We start from the raw sequence: 19520 nt of genomic DNA, 5'->3' as shown, positions 1-19520 counted from the left end.
TTTCTTACAAATGTGAATCAATTATTATTTGAAAATCTTGCAATCATACTCGAACAGTGGTAAAATTAAATTTTTCATTAAGAAAATTCAATCTATAAAAAAATCAACACATGAAAAAGTTAAGGAATTCACCTTGTATGAATAACATAATTTCCTATCGAAGGAGGTTCAGATGAAACTCCAATGCACCGTGCAGATTTCGACGCTCCGCCATGCCTTGAGGTGCGCATACACATAATTATGGAAATGACGTAATGTTTCTTCGCTAGCTATAGTTGTGTCATGCCCCGCAGTTTTGCTATTCATTGTTCTCAGACACCTCTTTGACTATCTTTGTATATTGCTCCATTCGTCCAATTTATTTCTTACGAGTACGTATGTTAAATTAAACATGAACAAATAAATATAGACGGAGAGAATACATGTATAGGTGTTGAGTTCAGTACCTCAGCCTCTCACTTAGATGGAGGGAATACACTATTCTAATGCCAATTATAAGGCCATCTGTAGACACAATATTTTATGAATATAGCTGTGGTATCACAGAGATGGTTTTTGGAATTTGTGATACTGTCCGGCCCACTCTTATATGTGGGCTGTAGTCATCCACTAGACTATAGGCTTGCTCTTCTGGTTCTGGGCTTCCACAGTTTCTATAGCGAATTTTTTTCATAAATAGTTATAGTTTGGATCATAATTATGAATAGTGTCAATAGTTTGTCTAATTACAATCAATAACAATAATTTTAAAGAGGAGAGAGGCGAGCGAGATTGCGACACATAAAGGAGAGAGACAACACACTATATCTCAAATACACAACGTCCTATCTCCCAATCTCGCACACAAACACACAAATAGGGGTGGCAAAATCAAATTTAACCCGCCCAACCAGACCCAATTCATTTAAGTTTCGGTTGGTTATTGACCCACCTATTTGTTAGCTCAACCCATTTCAACTTATTAAAAATTGGATTGATATGTAACCCAAATTGATTTTTGAGAAATTCTTGTCAAAATATTTTTAATTTTTAATTTTTAATTTTATATGTTATATATAGTTATAATAAAGATTTTTTTATTAGGTATTAAAAGCTTATAATATAACAAATAAGGGCAAATTACAGAAATCACATACTTTTAAGGCAAAATTACAATTTATCCCTTAAAAGTTTATAATTACATAAATCCCTTAAACGAATACACTAATATAAGCGGTGATACATTAATCTGATGCGCGAGATACATTAATCGTTAAGTAAGCTACATTACATTTTATACATGATACACTAATCTGATGTGCGAGATACAATAATATAAGCACTGATACATTAATCTGATGCACGAGATACACTAATCTGATGCGCGAAAATGAGGGATTTTGGAAATTTGTAAAACTTGTAGGGGATAATGGTAATAAGTAAACTAAAAGGTGGGATTTCTGTAATTTTTTCATATATGGGCAAGCTTTGAAACTGAAACATAGATACATAAATACACATTGTATCACTCCTAAAATAAACCTATATATATATATATATATATATAAGCTTTGAAACTGAAACATAGATACATAAATACACATTGTATCACTCCTAAAATAAACCGAGAAAATGGTCAAATGCCCCCTCAACGTATAACTGGATTTCCAATTACACACTTAAACTTTACGGGAGTCCTACCATCCCCCTGAACCATTTAAAAATGAAATAATTATACCCTTAAAAAGCCATAACCAGATCTATGGTGGCATGTGAGTTTCACGCGTTTGACACGTCATCAATTTATTTTTTTTAATTTTTATATTTCTTTACCCTTTTCTTCTATATTCTTACTCATCCCTTCAAACACCCAAAATATTTTCACCATCACTAGAACACCATAAGTTCATGAAATTGGGTCTTTAAGGAAGAAAGGTGAATAATAATTTCAGAGCTCGTTCAGAGATATTTGGGTTTTGCTTATTTGAAACCTAAAAATCAAATTTAAATAAAAAGTGAAGGGGGTAGGGGGGGAGAGAGAAGACGAATATGATGGAATACTGTCATTAATGGTGGTCACCAAAGATAAGCAATAAATTCTTCTCAATTGATTTAGGTTGATTGGTTTTGCAAGAGTTTTATATGAGTTTGAAAATTTGTTTGGAATCAACAATAGTAAATCTGGTGAAGATGGTAGTGGCAGCAAGACTTAGAGGTGGTGAAAGATTGAGAAATTTGTTTATATTGATGGAGAAGAAAGAAAACAAATAAGAAAAATAAATAATTAAAAATGCATATATTTATTGAAAAGAGATATTAAAAATAAAGTTTTAATAATAGATTTTGATGCTCACTCTTCCAAAGAGACTGAAATACACTCACTATGCCAGTTAAGCATTCAGAGAGGTAATTATTTCAGTTTTAAATAGTATAGGGGGTGATATGACTTCCGTAAAGTTTAAGTGTGTAGTTGGAAATTCGAATAAACGTTGAGGGAGCATTTGACCTTTTTCTCAAATAAACCAATGTAAAGTACCTTGTAAAGTACATAGGCATAAATAAATTTAATTCAATCTTAAAAGCTAGTTCAAGAGGTGAGAATCGCCCAAAGAACCAATTTAACCCTCCTCACAACCAATGTTGGAATTCATCAGTGAAATTGTAGTTCCTCCTGCAGAAATTGAGGGTCGCCAAAACGGATTCTATTTTAATTTCATTAGATGAAGAGCAGATTTGGACCTTTTTCTCGAAATATTAAGAGCAAAATCAAAGTCAATGAGATTTGGGAAGGATAGGATATACACAAATCTAGCTCAACCCTTGCGAAATATGGAATAAAATTCCTCTCGAAAACTTGCAAGCATTGCTGATATACCATTATTAACTAATACGACGTTATAATTTGAATGAGTTTTATCATTGAATTTTCTCCGGTAAAACTAGAATTTACTCCAAATGAGCTAAAATTTAAACCACAAATCATTTAAGTTCTGCTTTCTATCTCCCTTTTGCTTTTCTTATCCTCTCTTTCTTTTGCTTTAATTTTTTCAGGTCGCAATATGCAAAGGAAGATTGCAACTCTCACATCTTGTCATCAGCTATTCACAATCTGTCAGTGGAAACCTCTTCCTTTTTACACAATTCCCAAGTTAGATTATGTTGTCTAACCAGCCTAAAAATATATTCGTATATTTAATTATTTTTTTTATATATATATATAGATAATGAATCATCTTGACTTGTTTGTATTTCTGAACTTTCTTAATGAAAATTCTGATTCTGCCGCTGTTTCTCCGGATTTAGCATAACAAAAGCAATGTGTATCATATTCTTTTATCCACATAACTATTTATCAGTTCTATATGCTTTTACAAAACTTATAAGAAACCTTAGTTTCTAGCTAACAAAGTAGCTGCACTACAAATCCAGCAACATCAAGTTGTCATTTCAGCAAATTGATTTGAAAAAAAAACAACTTGTTACCAATTTGACATCACTGATCACATCATTTCTGTTAACTCAATGTCGTATATCGAGCAGCAGTATGTTTGTACTCCACAATTGCCATGAAAAAATTCGGCTTCAGAGGATGTTATGATAGTCTGCTAGCAGTATCGCGAGACAAATTAAAATGTGGTGGTGATAATTCAGGAAGATAGTTGGAGATACAGCTGCTGAAGTAGTAGGCGTGATTGGCCCAGCGCCAAATACTGTTGAACCACTTGAATTCGTCGTATTCAAAATGGATGCACTTGTGCTGCAATTCACAAGATTAATCAGAAAATATTGCACTATACGGGGCTCAGATGGTAAGCACCCTCCACCTCCAATCCTGAGATTGTAGGTTCGAGGGGTAAAAGCATTAATACAACTTTATTCACCTTGTTGATGGATATTGACATGAGCCACTACCTGCATACGCGAATTTAAGGAGAAAATTAGGATTAATAATAGCATGTAACAGAGTGAATTTTTCGATTTGGTTTTGGACTAATGGGAATAGTTAGCTTACTAGGATCAGTGTTTGTAGTAACAGCAGCACCAGCAAAATTGCAGCTATTAGGAATTGGATTTTTCTGATAGTAACTATTGAATGCAAAGGACGCATGAGCGCGTAGCGTATTGGGATTGTAGCAGGTGCCACCAGTCTGAATGGCAGAGCAATCAGCACCACCGTAGCCACAAGCATAGTCTAAAGCGACCTGCAGGGTTGTTTGTGAGGCAGCTTGACTAGCGACGCACCAGCTGCTTGAGCCTGATGAATATGTTGGGGAATTGGTTACAGATGGTGTCAGTACCGGATTGGAAGGACCGTTAGAGGTCGAATCGGGATCCGAGATTGTTGGATTCAGTACTGGAGTAGTTGTAGTGGGAGTAATGGTGAGAGGAGTTCCAGTTGGAACTGTTGTTATTGGAGTTGTTATGTCCTTTTGGCTACTGAAAATGGACTTGGGGTTGTGTGTAGCATTTGAACCTGCAAAGTTACAAAAACAATAATATAAAAGTCTGTTCTCTCAAACAATATAAGTTTTTCAGATGAAATGATCACACACTTCAATATGTTATTAGAGGACACATAAATTTTGTGATGAAATTTGACTAAAAGTATGCTCTTCGTTAACTGTTTAAATTTTTAGATGAAATAGTGACCATTTCATCATATAATGAAGGGAAAATGCATAAGTATCCCCAGCCTATGCTCGAAATCCCAGAGACACACCTAACCTTTACTAAGGTCCTATTACCCCCGAACTTAATATATCTATAATATTCTACCCCTTTTTGGCCTACGTGGCACTATCCTTAAAAATATAGTCAACATGAGCTGGGCCCACAAGATAGTGCCACGTAGGCCAAAAGGAGTAGAATATTACATATAAAATAAGTTCGGGGGTAATAGGACCTTAGTAAAAGTTAGGTGTGCTACTGGGATTTCGGGCATAGGCCGGGGGTTATTATGCATTTTCCCTATAATGAACGAGAAACTTAAGCTAGGGACACTTTTACTGCAATTATGTATATAACTTAAAGAGAAGTATTCCTTACCTGTAATGAAAGCGACATCCAATTTAACTTTTACCAATTGGGATGAAATTATTTCTGTTCGTGTAATTATGACTACTTTCTACCCTTAATGCTTCCTTGATCAAATCACAGAAATATTATAGAAATATGTAATTCTTAAGCTAAAACAGAAGTGATTTGTTAGTCGCCTTTGCTAGAGAACAGTTTACCCCTACTTTCCGTCCCAAAGAATTTGATTTGACAAGGGAAAAATGGGCACTACAGACATTCAAATTTTGAAGGAACATAATGAGCAAAGGTAAAAGATGGACGGGAGAGTCAAAAAAGATGAAATTAATAATCATTGTCTTTTTTCAAAAAGGGGAAAGTTTAATAGTCAATCACTCGATCTCTGTATAATAATTCAAACAGTGAATTCAAAATTAAAACTTCATTCACATGCAAATTATCCTATGATAACAAGAATTATGACTAAAACATCAAATCATCAATGTTCTTTTAGATACATAATACTCCAGTAATAGTACTCAAATGGAAATGAGCTAAAGAATTATTAAAATTAACATCCCAAAAAAAGTACTCTATAAGAAATAGCATCATTTTGCCTCATAAAAACAGAGAGAATAAGATACCCTATAACAAAAAAAAAACATAGATTTGATTTTCTCGTCATTCAACTAATAGTTATTATCTCAGAAAGCTGACTATCTGATATAATAAATACTCTATTAGTATGCATCACTATTATAAGAAGATAAAAGATTGTTACCTGAACAGATAAGAAGACAACAGAGTTGGATGAATATGTAAAAACTCCTGAGAATCCTCCTACTCATTGTCCTGAAATTTCTAACTTGTTTCGTCGTTTTTTGTTGCGATTTCAAAATTCGCTCTCACGATCGTTTGAAACGAACCATAATAATATTTTTGTGCATATGCATATATATTTATACCAATCTTGAGTAGTACTACAACTACAATCTCTTTTTTTCTTTTGCAGGGGTTTGTGTAGTGAGAGAGAAATAGAAAGAGAAAGAGAGAGAGAAAGAGATTTTAGGTGAGAGAGTTGAGTAAAGGGAAGTTGAGACATAACAAGGGGGAGGAAGAAGAAAAAGGTACAAAAAAGGGGAAGTGGAAGGAGTAGAAGAAAAGAAGAGGGAATTGTTTGGAAATTTTTAAGTGTGGGGGGTGTTGAAGTAGTGATGAAGGTAATGATGATGATGATATGTTCAAAATTTAACTTTTTTTTGTTTGTTGTTTGGTGATTTGGATTTTGTAACTTTATCCTATTTCAATGGGACTATAAAAAAATTATAGTAGCCAATGATCAATTAGCCATACTTGGTGGAAGGCCAACCAAGTGATGATGCATGCTTCTATTGCTCTCACTTATTATTGTGTCATGTGCTCTTGTGGAGTTGTGGTCTCCTTTCAATATCTTTGTGTTACACTCTTCCAAATATGCCCTCACTCACCATAATTTACGAGAGACGAAAGAGGAATAATTTGTTACCTCATCAGAATTGGTAAAGATAAGATCGTTGTTATTACTTGAGGAGGAGATTTTCTTTGCTAAGATCCAGCCGTGATCATAGTAAATTTTAAGAATTTCTAAATCATGAATATTTTAACTCTTTTTGATACGTCGCTTTCAGCTCGAACCTGAGATCGTCATATCGTTAGTTGGTGTTTGGAACCAATTGCACGGGAATCTACGTGAATCAAGTGAACGAGAAATTATCAATGTAAAAGTACTCTATGAACTTAGCTAAACATATAAGGTGTAGTAATTATCCATAAGATATTATTTTCTTATGTAGTCACGACTTGGATAATTTACCAAAAAGGTCCAATTCTTATCCATTTCATATCTATCTAGTTAAAACGTGATTATCTGAAGTTAATTTTATTCTTTTATAGTAATACTCTATTATTAATAATTAAAATGAAGGGAGCAAACACAACAGTTACATAACTAAGAAGACGGGACGAACACATAAAGTATATTATTGCCTAGTATTTCTTGGTTGGGTTGTTGTAATGATCATTGAAACACCAACTACATGGTATACATACGTAACATAATCATCTAATCTTTCCATTTCTTCACCTCTTTTAGCCAAGGTGTCTTATCAATTGATATGTTTTTTTTCCTTAAAGACAAGACTTAGGAAGAAATAATAATATCTATATTTTTGGCCACATGGTCTCAAATATTCATGTCTCCAAAGCAATTACACAACTAGTACAAAGTTGGTAATATGTTACTTTATTTTCTTGTTCTCAGAGTTATTGTAGGTAGGGCACTTAAATTTTTCTGTATTAAACCCCACTGGTTCTTGCTTTCTCACGCAATATATAGGCCCACTTTTGCTAAGGATGCTAACTGACTATCCATAAAATACATAAACTTTTTTGTCATATAGTTTTATACAGGGCCGGCTCTATGCTTTCAAAAATAAGGCCTTTGCCTTAGGCCTCCAAATTTCGAGGCCCCAAATTTTTGTCAAGAATAAATTATGTGTTAAAATTTTTATAGAAAAATTAAAGTATAATTTTTTTAAAAATAAATTATTTTATCCACTTTAACATCTTTTGTACTTTGTTAAAAATAAGAATTAACAGTGAAAAGTGTTAAACAAAGTGAATTACAAATTCTTTTTTGTTTCTTTTTAAATTTTAGTTTCAAGCATTACTCTAAGCATATTAAAATGAGGTATACCAAGTCATCAACTTTTTGAGTCAAATTCTATGATTCTAAACTTCTAACTCTCATCTTTATTTAATATTTATCAACTTATTAGTTATATCATTATGTTAACAATACATATAATAATTGTCTCACTTAAAAGATGTTTTTCAATGTTGAGTTGATAAAATCTTACCTAAAACTAGTAACTCAAAAAACAATATTAAGTACTAATAATTTTCATCTTAATAGTGTATTTATTTTTTTTTTTGAATAAATACGTATATGAAGTGTATTTATATTTTAGGCCACAAATTGAAATTTTGCTTTAGGCCCCCAATTACGTTGAGCCGCCCCTGGTTTTATATATATCTAGAATGCAAATTTTGTTGCAATGAACCTCAAAGTTTGTGTTAGAAATTGAAACGTGATATTGAAGTTCGAACCCGTTTAAATAGTTTAGGTATCACATATTGTTTCCTTGTCATAGAAAACATGTTTAATTTGTTCTAAAATAGAATGATTTTACCCTTTGTTAATATTACCTCTCCGTTAGAAAAAAAGGTCTTATTTTTGCCCTTAATTTCCGCAAGGAGCTCCAATACAAGATAATTTTAAATTATAATCAGAAGTTAAAGTGATAAATTTTGATTTTTCTTCGAAAATAATTTAGATACGTGAGGTTCATCCATTTTATGCCAGAATTCTATTCATTCAAAGGAAAATACAATACAATACGATTTGCAAACTACCAAGAGTGTCAAAGGTGTAGGGAATGACAATTTTGGATGGTATGGGGGCAATTTTGGCCTTTTGTTACTTCATGGTAATTGAGAATTAATGAGTGGTAGCATTAAATTCTTGATAGTGAAAGAATTTAAAAATAGCTCACTAGCAAAATTATTATTTTAAAATTTATCATCTCCTTCTCTCTGCCCCTGGTCAATAAAAAAAAGTTATTTTACTTAAAATAAAAAAGAGAGAAAAATCCTTTGTAGCATTGCATGTCTTGTAGAATTTGAAGGACTTTATCTACAATTCTATTAGAGCAGAAAGGAAAAGATGCTAAATATGTACTTTTTACTATAATTGCGGCAATATTTGTGGCTTTAACATATGCTTATTTTAGTTTATTTGTCTAATTTTAATGTAAGTAAAAAAATATTAAATCTTAACATCTTAAAAAATAAATAAGTAAAACATATATATAAAACAAGGTAACTTATAGTAAAAAGTACATATTTAGTAGTTAATTACTTAGATACACACTAGTTTGAAATATTACGAATCTTACTGAATCTTGTTGCGTTCAGATACATGTTTCTCGGAATACATAGGATCAAAATTAGGTGTAATTTGTTCTAGATACACCGTATTCAAGTGAATTCGCATGTATATGGAATACATAGACAAATCTTGCTTGTCTCCCCTCTTGTTCTCGCTCACCTCTCTCCCCATTTCAATGTATCTGGTAACAAAAAAACATGTATATAAGTGTATCTGACTTGAAATATGGTATGATATTATTAATTAGTGAGATTAAATGTAATTATTTCAAATTATAGGGTATATTAGTAAAAATGATAGAAATGTTTGTGTTTAGATAGTTTCTCCATTAAATATTCTTTAATTTGTGATTTTATACATATCTTTCTTTTTTCTATTAAAAAAAATGGGGGTGGGGGAAGGGGATTATAACGTGGGGAATCGAACCCTCACTAACAAGGTAAGAGTTCAGATAGCTAATCAACTAAACTACTAAAATTTCCAATTTTTAAACATACCACATGGAGAATTGAAATTAAAAAAATTTCAAAATACAAAAAAAGATCTTTAAACAAGACTAAAAAAATAAGATAAACAAATTGAATCGGATAGAAGTAAATCTTAGGAAGCTTATTGTAAACCGGAGGGAAAACCACAAATAGGCAACTGCTCCCACATTAAATTAAACTATTTAAAGTTGATCACAAGTATCTCTTAGAATCCTAGTCTAAGTATGTACTTTTGACCAATTGATTCTAAGTTCTTAGGGGTCTTTTTTTACTTTTTTTAAAAACTAGTAGGAATATATTATTTAGGCTTTTTTTTTTTATGATGTGCAAATAAAGTGAATTCTTGGGTTCTTACTTTGGATTTCATTATTTTAATTTGAGGTAAGCATTTGATGAAGACTACAAATGACTATAGAGTTATAGTGGTTCGTGACTATAGTATAAAAATAAGATAATAATAATTTATAATAGCGCCGTTTCTACCACCTTCTTACTCTTTTTTTCATAATTGAAAATATGCAGGCAAATATTTCGAGGTTTGAGCCAAAAGAAAAATGAGGATAAAGGTGAATTTATCATGAAGACTTTTATGCTTCTTAAAGGTCAATGAAAATGTGAAAATTTGAGGCCACTATTTGACATTGTGGCTCAAAGAGATTCCTTTTGCTAAGAAGATATGGTCTCTCCGTTTCAAAATAAGTGTCACATTATTGAAAATATTTTTAATTAAACTCAGCGCGAATTAATAATTTCATTCTCGAACTATTGATAGTTTTAAAAACATCATTTACTTGACTAAATGAACTTAAATATACCCCTAAATTTTCGTCAGGTTTAAAAATGTTTTCAACACTTCTCTCAGTTTTTTTATTAAGAGCATTATGCTTCTACAAGAGTTTGATACCACTTGCTATGTCATTTGAGAGATTAGGAGTGTATCTAAGTTTAGTTAGTCAGGTAGACGGATGGTTTCAATAATTCAAAGACGAAACTAATAATTTGCTTCAAGTTTACTAAAAACTATCTTTATTTAATAAATGTCTCTTGAAAAATTAAACACCATTAAGAAGATGGAGTATAAAGATATAATTGAAAAAACATGTATTTATTTTTGTCTTAAATTCCTACAGTAATACTTATTTTTGAAACAAAACCTTTTTACTAAGATAACACTTGTTTTAGGACGAAGGAAGTATACGTAATTTAAATTATATTAGAGGATGATACATGATTATAAGGATAGAAGAAAATATTAGTACAAAATTCTTTTATGGATTATTGAGAAAAATTGTATATAATTGCTCGTTAAATAATGTTACTAAAAGCCATCCTAGATTAATTAGTATTCGAATGACTGTTCTGTTCTTTGTTAAAGTATTAATTATTTGTTATTTGATAATTAAGTTTGACTATTTATGAAATTATATTTGTACCCCAAATAAAATGTTCATAATTGATGTATATAAAATATCAAGATAGAAAATATTATCGACAAGAAGATCGAGTATGAAATTCTGTTCACTCACTTTAAATTGAACATATTTGTTTCCCTCCCTATTCAGCTAGAACTGGAAATCATGTATTTTACATATCCTGAGTCTTTGGTTGTTCTGAGTTAGTATAGAAAAAGTCATTGCTATTTGATTCTGACTTGTTCTAAAAAAAGTCATAGATATTTCGAATTACTTATTGACATGGACATAGTGAACGCGAAATCATGACATTTTGATAACTACATGTAATACTTAAATTTGCATCCTCCCAAAGTATAGGATTGACACTGAGAAAAGAGTGACTTTCTAAGAAAAAATACATAATTGAGTGACTATATGAAATATTAATTATATGTAGCAAATCAACTTTGCAGTTATACGAATTCTGTTACACTTAATTTCTGCAATGTAGTGTGAGCCAAGTAGAGTACAATTAAGGCAAATATTGGTTATAATGTTTGTGAAGGCAATCAACATGAAAGAGTAATCTGTTGAGAATTAGGAAATAGATGAATAAACTAAAATGACAATGATTTATACTTACTATATTAATAATTAGCTTTACTTAACTATCTCCTAATCTTTAGTCATTCTTTTTGGTTCTTCAATTAATTATATCCCACAAATCCCCCTACATAAACACAGATTCTTAATCGAAATTTTTGTATTCTCTTGAATTTCTGTTTAATCAATCAAATGGCTTCATGTGTAACCAAAGAGACCATATGCCAAAATCAAGAAATTGGTAACAACAATCTTGGAGGTGATACAAGTGGCTTAATGTTGGCTGCAAAAGTATCAGTGCCTGTACGGGATGGGGACTCCGTTAGACGTCCACGTGGCAGGCCAGCTGGCTCGAAGAACAAGCCGAAACCACCAATCATAATCACAAGGGACAGTGCTAACGCCCTGAGAGCACACGCGATGGAGGTAAATTCAGGGTGTGATGTGAATGAAAGCCTAGTGAATTTCGCGAGGAGGAAGCAACGTGGGATATGCGTGCTGAGCGCCACAGGGTGCGTGACAAACGTGACATTGCGTCAACCAGCTACATCAGGATCCATTGTGACATTACATGGACGATTTGAAATCCTCTCAATACTCGGGTCAGTCCTACCACCACCTGCTCCACCAGGGGTAACAGGGCTGACAATTTACTTAGCTGGGGCTCAGGGGCAGGTAATTGGTGGGGGTGTGGTGGGTGCACTCATCGCCTCAGGTCCAGTCGTCATCATGGCTGCAACGTTCATGAATGCAACGTTTGATCGTTTGCCATTAGACGATGATGATCTCACAGCTGCTCAAAATCAACATTACCAGAAGACTCATCACCAACGTCATCAGGTCGATGTCCCCGATATCTATGGCTTGCCACAGAGTGTAATTACTAATGGTTCTTTACATCCTGAGGTTTATTCATGGGCACCTGGAAGAACTCTATCAAAGTCCTAGATTTTAGTTAAAGAGTTTGAAGTTGAAAAAATAATAATAAAGGAATCATAATATGTAGCTACACATTTGATATTTTATAGTACTAGTACTTAATTTTATAAAGTTCAATTGTACTTCAACAGTAACAGAGTATTGTGACTCGTTACGAATGTTCTTTTAGTTATATGACTGAGTTTTAAACACGAGTAAGCCAAAGTTACTAAGTTTTGCCAAAAACAGTTGTTCCCCTGTCTCTTTTGAAGGAAAAACTAAATCACATTTTGGAGAAAGGAGAATTCTGTTTCTTTCCTATGAAACATTGATACTAGTTTATACATCCTGAGTTTATTTTTTAACCAACGCAAAATGAAATTGATAATCATAAACAACTAGGAGGAGATTGTCTTCCATACGAATCACCAATAACGTTCAAACATGAAGATGTAGCTGGTCCTCCTCGTCCGTGGTATTTCAAGTTGATATTATCAAGCTGCACATTCTTACAGGGCACCAATTTGCTACATTTTAATGTGACTGCAACTTTTGAACTAGACGTACCCCATATATTACTGAACGTCACGTTGCTTATTTGCACTTTCGAGTTGTCCTGTCCCTACACAACAACACATTGAAAAAACATGAATACGGTTCAGTTGTAGATGAAATTTGAAATGTGTTGGATCACACATACATACCAGCTGATCACTGCAAGAAGGAGTTGGACAGTATTGTTGATCGATTAATATGGGATTATGGACATTTTCCATGTAGATATCACCAAAAAATATATCAGAAGCAACACTAGACAAAGAAGGTGCCCAAGTTTTTATCCTTGCACCATTTTGAGAACCAATAAATGTGCAATTTCGCACGTTTATCCCTGTAACAACTTCTCCAGGGGTTCTACCTAGACTACCAATGCTGATTCCGTGTCCAGGTCCACACGTAACATTCGAGATCTCAATGTTTCTGCTTCCAGTAACCATTGCAATACAATCATCGCCTGTCTGAATCACGGTTCTTGAAATTTTGATGTTCGTTGATAATCCTATATGAATGCCATCCGTGTTGGGGCTTTCATCTGGAGCTGTTAATCGTACATAACTTATGTTTACATTGTCACAGGCAAACAGGTTTATGTGGGAGTTCTTGCTGTTGATTGATCTCAAATGATGGATTCTTGAATTTGTCACGAAATCAAATCTCATTGTCTAAAATACCAAAAATGAAACATCAGAATTATTACTAGTAGGGTCGTGTCAGCTTGAGCATACCTAGATTATCACAACGACTACATGTTATGTCCAACCAGCATATGAAACGTTAAACGAGTAACTCTCCCCCTCAAAAATTGATACTTTGTTTTTTTGTAGAAAAAGGAAATGAGAAAGGCAATTACAAGGTGTTGAATCGAATTTTCAAGTACAATCATTTCAAAGAAATGTTATTATTTGTATTTTTTTGGTAGGGTGGGTCATCAATTGTGTTGGGGTAAGAGAACCTATAGTTATTATACACTAAATTTTACTTCATTTCCATTATTTCCTTCTTTTACAATTTTGGACTGTTTTTTTAGAACTAAGGATCTATCGGAAACAGTCTCTTTACCTCTAAGATGATGGGAACTAGGAAGGTTTGTATATACGCTACCCTCTTTAGACCCTACTTTGTGAAATTACACTGGATGTTGTTGTTATTGAGTCGTGGTCAAATGAAAGGTTCGTGTGACTAATTTTATATTCTCAAGTTTCACTTCGTATGAAAATTCTATTACTAGTACTAGTAATTAGTACTTTACCTTAAAACACTTTCATAATAAGAAACATAATCATTAAATACCATGTTTAGTTTATAACCTTACCTTAAAAAACACTTATGAAATAAGAAACATAATCATGTAGTAGCATGTTTAGTGGGATTTTGTAGAATTGCGATTACAAGAAGATCTTAAGTCCTAACAAGGTAAACTAAATTTAAGGAGAAAAAAATAAATTGATTTAATGACTTCACACTGGTCAAACACTCTAAAATATCATTTGATATTAAGTAAGAGTAGACATAATTTCCAATTTTAAGATTGTGACGGTGTTTGACTAAGCTTATAAATTGATCAAAATTTATTTATAAGTTTGATAAATACATAACGTATTTATGAGTCAAAATCAGTCAAAAGACATAAGTTGGTCATCCCTAACTTATAAACACTTTTAATTTTGATAAAAATATTTACTACTATTTTATTCTTAATATTTTATTTAATTCTAGAAATATCTTTTTCAAAAACTAATTTACTTTCCTTTCTTGTCCATATCCATCGTTCATCCTTTTCTTTACAAGTAAACTTTTAATTCACAACTTTTTGTGTATAAAAAAAAGCTTATTTATAAAAACTAATTTCAATTTTCAGCACTTAAAACTAATTATCAATACACTATTAACAATCAGCTCCAGGGCTAAATGGAACTAAGAAATATACTTTCAATTATTTCAAGAAAATAAAAATTCTACAAGAATTCATTCAAATCAAAATCAACTCACCACATAAGAAAATGAAGAAATTTTTTTGACAACCTTGTGTGAGTGTTCCGATTAATTCTACGAAATGTCCATTAACAAACTTGCGAGTATTTCAATTAATTCTATAAAATATTCACTAACAAACTTGTAAGTGTTTAGATTAATTCTATGAAGTATCTACTAATAAACTTGTGAGTGTTTAGATTAATTCTACGAAGTATCTACTAACAAACTTGTGAGTGTTTCGATTAATTCTATGAAGTATCCACTAATAAGTGTGTGAGTGTTTCGATGAATTCTAGAAAGTACTCACTATCTTCAAACACAGATATCAGATAACTCTACGAAACAATTGATAAGGGGGAAAACTTACCACAGGAAGAGGCATGCATTTTGGGTTTTTTGAGCAATCATTATATGGCCAAGCAGCAGCACCTTGTCCATCCAAATAGCCACCACCTTTAACAACTAACCTATCTATGTAACGAAAACCAATCCATGTATTTGTACTAAACAATGATATATGTGTTGGAGCTTTTAAAACACCTTTTATTACAAATATCATCATGCCATTACATGGACCTTCAAATGAAACTTCTCTCAATTTATAAGTTCCATATGGAATATAAATCACACTCCTTCCTCCCCACCTACAACCATCGTACCACGCCCTCAGGAATGCCTATAGCAAGGATGTCTCAATAAAATTAGTAGCTTAAAATCAAATACTAATGAGTTGCAAGAATCGATACAAACAAGAAACACAAACCTGACTATTATCTCTCTTGTCATCAGCAACAGCACCATAATCCTTCACATTAAAATACTTCAATTGTGAATGATAATATTTAGCATTAGCTATGCTAAAGAATACTAGAAAACACAAACCATAAATTGCATAAGCTAATGTAACCATTTTTTTTTATTTGCTCTAATCTCTCTGAAAACCCAAGATTATATATAAATGAAATGGGGTTTAAATATTTGATTTTAGTAAAATGATACAGCCAAGGTACCTTTTTTGCTAAATTTAATGTGTTTACCTCTTTTTTGGACTTATTTCCATTTTTGAATTTATGCATGATCTCTTTTTGGCCTTTTCATGATTACTTACCAAAAAGAGGCAATTTTACCATTAAATCCACTGATAATATTGTAAATAAAAAATATTACAATACATTTTTGGTTTAGGGGGTAACTATATCTCCTATTAAGTAAAATTATTTAAAATATATATATTTGTACGGACATTTGTAGCATTTAACTTTCAAGGACTTGTTTCTTTTATATGTCACCAACATTAATGTATTCTCAAGGATTTAATATTTGGGCTAAGAAGTCCATTTATTTTTGGTTGGAATGATTTATTAGTTATTAATGATTTTTAATAACTAAATTAATAAGAAAGTTTAATTTTTTCCATTTCTTATTTTAGTAAACAATTTATTCAGTTTCTAAAACAGGTCTTTAAATTTATTTACATTTACTAGAGAAAAGTCTTGTTCTCGACCTTCTACTTTAGCCTGTGTTTTTAACCTAGTTGTTGTTTCTATATTAAAAAAAATTACTAAATAGAAAAAACTCAATTTTGTTACTATTATATATATTTTTCAGTTTAAATTAAGGGTGGTTCGATGAACATGGTACGATAAATATTGAAACTTTAATTTTTTTATATTGAGGTTATATAAGTCTTTAAAATGGACAAAAGAAGTGGGCTTAAGCCACAATTGAAGATTGGGCTCCTACATAGTTTAGAGCTATGCTTGATTGGGCCATTTACCGAAAAGAGTTGAATAGTTGACACTGAAATTTTTGATTGATTGTCTTTTTTTTTTTTTGGAATAACTATTTAGTAAATAATATATTTTTTAAAATTTTCTTTGCGACTTATGAATCCTTTAGACCAAGATCTTAAAGTCTCTTTTAAAAAAACTGATAATCTTATGAGAAAATATTAGACAACGATTAAAAATTTGTATACATTATTGCATACGTAGTTGATATTCTATGCTATCGCCTATCGTTCTGGAAGGATAATTTTTCAAAGACTTATTTGAGCAAGTTTTAAAAATTAGACAAATTTTAAATGATAGTCTAAAATGGACATATGTGTAAATCAGGCAAAATGATTTGTCTTAAAATGGATAAAATTAAGGACAAATTACTTAACTACACTCCTTTATTTACCTTAATATCCATTTATCCCTACTTATTTCAAAATTTTCAAAAATCTCTTGTTTTACCTATGTATCCCGCATGTATCCCGTGCACAACGATATGTNAATATATTTTTTAAAATTTTCTTTGCGACTTATGAATCCTTTGGACCAAGATCTTAAAGTCTCTTTTTAAAAATTGATAATCTTATGAGAAAATATTAGATAACGATTAAAAAATGTATACGTTATTGCATACGTAGTCGATATTCTATGCTATCTCCTATTGGTCTGGAAGGATAATTTTTCAAAGACTTATTTGACCAAGTTTTAAAAATTAGACAAACTTTAAATGATAGTCTAAATGGACATATGTGTAAATCAGGCAAAATGATTTGTCTTAAAATGGATAAAAGAAAAGAAATGGGCTAAAAGCCTCATTAAAAATTGGGCTAGAGAGAGTTGGATCGTTTAAAATTTAAATGGCCATATGCCAAAAAAAGAGTAGTTGAATTTGGCGTTGCATTTTTTATTGAGAAAATTTCATAAATAGCGTTAATAAAGAAAATTAAAAGTGATATTTTTTTCAAGAAATTGTCACCCAAATGTAAAGGATTAAATGACCAAATTAAATTCCTATCTTACGGCCGACAAGAATGAAAAAGTTGGAGGCAATTGCAATTTCTATCTCGACATGACATGACATTTAACTACTAATTACTAAAAATGTGAAAGTTCGATAAACTTTTTTGTTAGAATGTGATGAAAATTTTATTTAAAATGTTGCCAACAAATTAATTTTCGATAAATTCCATCAAAGATTCACATTTTATAGTAGTTAGTGGCACTTTAAAGTGAATCCAATTTATATCACAAAACAAGGATGGCCCTTAAAAAGCATCCGAAATCTAAATAATAAACCCCTGAAAAATCTGATAATCCAAGAAACGGTTGAAGGCTTCAAACAAGAGGTTAATTAATAAGCTATCGTTTGATCATAAATTTTTAAATTGAACCTTGACTTTTGAAGTTCTGGTTTTTAGAATTTGAAGTCGTATTTGAACATACATTTTACTTAGAAAAAAATTGAACTTTTATAAGTACAAGTCATAAAGACCCCTCTCCCCAAAATGTGGTCCTACGCAATGCGAATTTGAATTAATCAGACTCTAAATGAGTATCGAGCACTAGAAGAAAATAATACAAAAAGTCCTAAGGACCTAAAAATTGGTATCGATGAGTTTTTGAAACTTGAATTTTTTACAAAAACTCATTTTCAAAATCTATGATCAAGTAGATACTTTGAAGATAAATTATCAAAATATGATTTACTTTGGTCAAACACTACCTTGCCATCTGTTTTTTGGCCTAAAAATGGTACTCCACATCAAGTTGTTGCAATTTGTTTATTTTTAAAAAAGATAGAAGATAGGGTGACAGAACAACTCAGAATATGACAGGTTCATTGAATTTTAATCTTTTAACCTTCTTTTTTGTCATGAACAATCAGTGGCATACAGAATCTAAGGTACGTTTATTGTTCATACTCTCCTTCTTTGTGGGTCTCTGTCGCGTCTGCTATTCAGTTATGAGCTAGTTGTATGGGTTTATTTAATGTAATTTGCATTTTTTATATGGTTTACAACCTATTGCACAGTCAGTGGCGAATTTACAGCCTAAAAATAGGTCACCCGCACCCGTGGTCTCTTCGTAAAAGTAGATATTTTATATGTATATTTTTTAAGATTTTGTATAATATTATATTCTTGCACCCGTACTACAAGAAGTCTAAATGGTCTACATGGTTAAATGTTGAGCTTTTGACCTTGAGGATTAAGGATCAATTCTCACTTTAATACATTTTACTTGGTGCACCCATATTCGAAAAATCCTAGATTCGCCTCTGTGCACAGTAAACAAATTACTACAAAAAGCTCTATCATAAAATGTTCACCCAAAGAGCTGAGGTTGTAACAATATTATTTTTATAGATGTATTTTGCTTATTATGTGGTCAAAAATTTAAACAACAGATAATTTCATATTCTAATTTCTTCAAATCTTGGTTTTTAAATAAAAATGTGACCCTCAAAATTTTGAGCCCACATAGACATGACATCCAAGAAGACTTCACTCCATGATGTTGATAATATCTAATCAATTTTCAGTCTTTTTAAATAAAGTTTTTTTGTTTACATACTTTCATATAAATAACTGTCCCTCTCCCACCAGAAAATTGTTCCTTCAACGTCTGGCACTATAACTAATATATCCTACTCATGAAAAAGGTCTTATAAATTAGTAACTCATCATTCCAAGTTTGACTAGATAGGTTGCATCATTCAATCAATTACCGATCGTTTGGTAGTTGGTCAGAGTTATATAGATATTAATGATATAACAATTAGTTATGAAGAAATTTATGTTACTATTATTTTTGTGCAGAAATTAGT

At 31.6% G+C, this 19520-nt stretch overlaps 3 protein-coding genes and 1 pseudogene across 3 annotated transcripts in view; 1 reads left to right on the top strand and 3 right to left on the bottom strand.

The window, feature by feature from the left end:
* The window catches only part of LOC125875815 (probable galacturonosyltransferase 15), a 222935-nt gene that overhangs the window by 133806 nt on the left and 69609 nt on the right, over positions 1-19520 (bottom strand). The gene's annotated exons all lie outside the window — the stretch shown is intronic.
* LOC125875831 (carbohydrate-binding X8 domain-containing protein-like) lies at positions 3260-6332 on the bottom strand. The gene is made up of 4 exons (XM_049556876.1): positions 5774-6332; positions 3992-4453; positions 3861-3891; positions 3260-3736 (listed from the first exon to the last, which is right to left on the bottom strand). Exons 1-4 carry the CDS (start codon positions 5838-5840, stop codon positions 3562-3564), a joined length of 735 nt encoding a protein of 244 aa, XP_049412833.1. The 5' UTR covers positions 5841-6332; the 3' UTR covers positions 3260-3561.
* LOC125876104 (AT-hook motif nuclear-localized protein 16) lies at positions 11658-12552 on the top strand. Its single transcript, XM_049557220.1, has one exon. The coding sequence runs from the start codon at positions 11658-11660 to the stop codon at positions 12411-12413; it is 756 nt and encodes a 251-aa protein (XP_049413177.1). The 3' UTR covers positions 12414-12552.
* Positions 12772-15825, bottom strand: LOC125876102 (exopolygalacturonase-like; annotated as a pseudogene).

Source organism: Solanum stenotomum, chromosome 9, assembly GCF_019186545.1.
Source record: "Solanum stenotomum isolate F172 chromosome 9, ASM1918654v1, whole genome shotgun sequence".
In the NCBI taxonomy this organism is placed as follows: domain Eukaryota; kingdom Viridiplantae; phylum Streptophyta; class Magnoliopsida; order Solanales; family Solanaceae; genus Solanum; species Solanum stenotomum.
The sequence above is the reverse complement of the archived record's forward strand: the minus strand, read 5'-3'. Positions and strand labels throughout refer to the sequence as shown.